Source organism: Pyrus communis, chromosome 8 (assembly GCF_963583255.1).
Source record: "Pyrus communis chromosome 8, drPyrComm1.1, whole genome shotgun sequence".
Classification (NCBI taxonomy): Eukaryota; Viridiplantae; Streptophyta; class Magnoliopsida; order Rosales; family Rosaceae; genus Pyrus; species Pyrus communis.
This window is the reverse complement of record NC_084810.1, coordinates 19,707,134-19,710,563: the sequence shown is the minus strand read 5'-3', so window position 1 is coordinate 19,710,563 and position 3,430 is coordinate 19,707,134. Positions and strand designations below refer to the sequence as shown.

The window sequence follows — 3,430 nt, the reverse complement described above, 5'->3', positions numbered from 1 at the left end:
GACCGCTGTGAAATTTCCCCTTTTTATTTTATTTTTGTTTTCTTTTTTGCATTTCATTTTTTAAAAATAAATTTTAGAACTTAAATAATTTAAAAGAATTAATTATTTTTTATATAATCTACATGACATTGTATTATTGGAGCAATGGATCCCACTTATATGCCACGTCAATATATTAAAAGAATATTTAACGGATTATAAGGGTAGGGACCAAATTGATGTGTGGTAGTCAATTTCAGGAACGACATTGATTGATTTTGAAATTGAATGATCAAAGTGAGAATATAGGTCAATTTCAGAGATCACTTTTGATAAAAATCCTTAAAAATATATCATTGCAACAAGAGTTGTATGAATATTAGAAATATAAATCACCTGATGTAGTATTTTACTTGTTATAATAAAAGCAGATAATATGATTAAGGTGTATTAAACAAAAATAAATTCAAATCTTGTGAATTAAAAAAAATAAAATTAAGTAGTCACGTTTCAAGTATACTAAAAAATTATTCCGTTGCAACAACAATTCAAATGAAAAAAAAAATTGAAATAAACCGTCCCACCAAATCCACCTATTTTTGCCCAATACCCATCCCCATCCACCAAACAAATTAACAACGCATGGTGATCCTTTTATAAATCCCCATAACCAATCACCTGCAGTTCACTCCTCACTCGCTCACTTGTTTGACTTTGTAGCAAAGAGCAAATAAGTAGCCATGGAAGCAATCTTATCCTCTTTTTCTTCACCCAATTTTCGAGACAATCCATCATCTTCCACATTCAAACAGCGCCTACAGTTCATAGTTGAGAGCAATAATGCTGCTGAATGTTGGGTGTATGCTATTTTCTGGGAAGCCACCGGAGACAACAATTTGTCATGGGGCGGCGGCCATTACAAAAGCAGTAACATTAATAGTTACCAACCCAAATTAGGTTTCAGCGATGTGGATTTTGTGGGGAATAATGATGATGGAAATGTTACTGACTCTGAGTGGTTTTACTTTTACAGCGTTTCTTTAACCCAATCATTTACTGCAGATAATAACATTCTGGGACGAGCATTTTGTTCCGGAGAATTTGTTTGGCTTGCAGGGGATCATGAGTTTCAATTGTACGAGTGTGAGAGAGTGAAAGAAGCAAGAATGCATGGAATCCAAACTTTGGTTTGTATTGCAACTTCGAGGGGGGTGCTTGAACTGGCTTCTTTGGATGTGATCAAGCAAGATTGGGGTCTTGTGCACCTAACAAAGTCACTATTCCGATCTAACGACGACGACGATGACCACAACAGGCTCTCAAACCAGCAGGCCAGCCGTGAGGCCAGTGGACTGGTTCCTCCCTTGAAAAATGGACGGTTTTTAGGAGCTCAAGAGGAGTTGACCACACAAGGTATCCAAAACGCCAATTTCTTTTTAATACAACAATATATTATTATAATAGCACTACAATATAGTTTATTGGTGAGTAATACTAAAGACTAAATTTGTAAATAAAATTTTGAAAATTAAAAGATATGAAAGTTGATGATTGAATTATTACTTAAACATTGAGAAACGTGTTCATTTCTTATTGGTAACACATCATTCGATATGAAAATTTTGTCTACAAATGTAGTCTTCCTAGCATTACTCTTATTGGTATATGTCAAACTCTAAATCAATTTAAACATAACTTTAATTAATAATTAATTATGTATGATTTAATTTATACACTGGATCTCTTGACTCCTTAACATTTCTCTCTTCATTTATCTCTGTCGTGGTGTATCAACTAGCTCACATACATAATATGTTCGTTATACAATAAAAATTTACATGGAACGAGTAATTATCGTCATAGCATTTCGTGTTAATAATACAATGACATGTGAAAATCAATCTCCACTACGTTATATCATTTGCATAATAATCTACTTGTGCAATATAAGTTGCTATTACATTATATTCATGCAATTTTCATTATTGAAACTTGTAGTCTATTTGTGTGGACCCATGTGCGCATATATATATATATATATATAATCATAATGCTGTTGTATACTTAACCCAAGTACGAAAATCAAATTGCAGTATCTAACACCAATTTTTTATTTCGAAGAGGATTACCCCAAAATTTTGTATCAATTGAGTCATTGACTGATTAATTATTTTTACATTTTGACCAGAAGGCGGTGGAAACGAAGCTACACCTATAAATATAGGTGGATCATCAATATCACCACCAGACTCACGTTCTAACTCTGTTGGAAATTTCACCTCTAAGAACATAGAGAACACTCAATCGAAAAAAAGAGGAAGACCATCATCAAACCATGGAGCTGCAACCAGAGAATCACAATTGCTTAGTCACGTCGAGGCAGAGAGATTGAGAAGGGTTAAGTTCAACCACCTATTCTGTGTCCTCCGTTCAGTTGTCCCCAACGTGTCTAAAATGGATAGATCCTCATTGCTTGCCGATGCAGTGGCATACATAAACCAGCTCAAAGCAAAAGTTGAGGAGTTGGAGGGCAAAATCCAAGCACAATTACCACCACCCCAGAAATCCAAAGTGGATCATAATAATAACGTAATTAACATTATTAATCTTGAAAAAAATTCAAGTTATGATAGTAATAGAGTAGGGGGTTGTGGTGTGGAAGTGGATGTTAAGATTATAGGTTCATCGGAAGCCATAATTCGAGTTCTGTGTCCCAATCAAGACTACCCATATGCTAGACTGATGAATGTACTCAAAGGGCTAGGGTTACAAGTTTCCCATGCAAGCATATCAAGTATCAACGAGTTGATGATTCAAAATGTTGTGACAAGACTGCCCTACGGGTTCACAAGTGGTAAAGCCTTGAGACTAGGTATTATAAAAGGATGGTACATCTAAAAATTGTTAAAATTCAAACCTTGTCGGAAAAGTTTTCTATAAATATAGGTTGTAGTTTAGTATGAGAATTAACTTAGTCAAGATGTAACCCTCAGTTTGTAGTTGTTTTGGCAATCTTGTTTATATGTTTTCCGTTTAATAAAACAATGTTCATAGTTCATCTTTAGTTTGTTAGTAGTACTCTAATTTTCAACAATGCTACCTAATTGAGCTAGTAATTAAGGAAAATAATTTTCCATTTGAGTATTTCATTCTACTGCTTGAATAGTTGTTATACCCTTTATATTTATACTAGCCTTGCACGTGATGCATTTTTGCATCACGGGCGCCACACACAAAGATGTATTGCTTTAGATATTCTTATATCCTAATCAGCTTTAAAGAGCATATCTTCAGTATACAACTACATTGACGGATGTTACTCATTTCTAAAGATCTTTTTATATTATGTCAAGCCCACATCTATAATTTGGTATACAAAACTATTCAGCATTATCAAAAAGTTTAAAATTCTATCACCTATTTACATAAAAATTAAAACTCTATAAAAGAT

General features: G+C 33.6%; 1 protein-coding gene across 1 annotated transcript; it reads left to right on the top strand.

Moving 5' to 3' along the window:
- Positions 1 to 719: 719 nt before the first annotated feature.
- On the top strand, positions 720 to 2,877 carry LOC137741377 (transcription factor MYC3-like). Its single transcript, XM_068481095.1, has 2 exons — positions 720 to 1,392; positions 2,168 to 2,877. Exons 1-2 carry the CDS (start codon positions 720 to 722, stop codon positions 2,875 to 2,877), a joined length of 1,383 nt encoding a protein of 460 aa, XP_068337196.1.
- Positions 2,878 to 3,430: the final 553 nt, after the last annotated feature.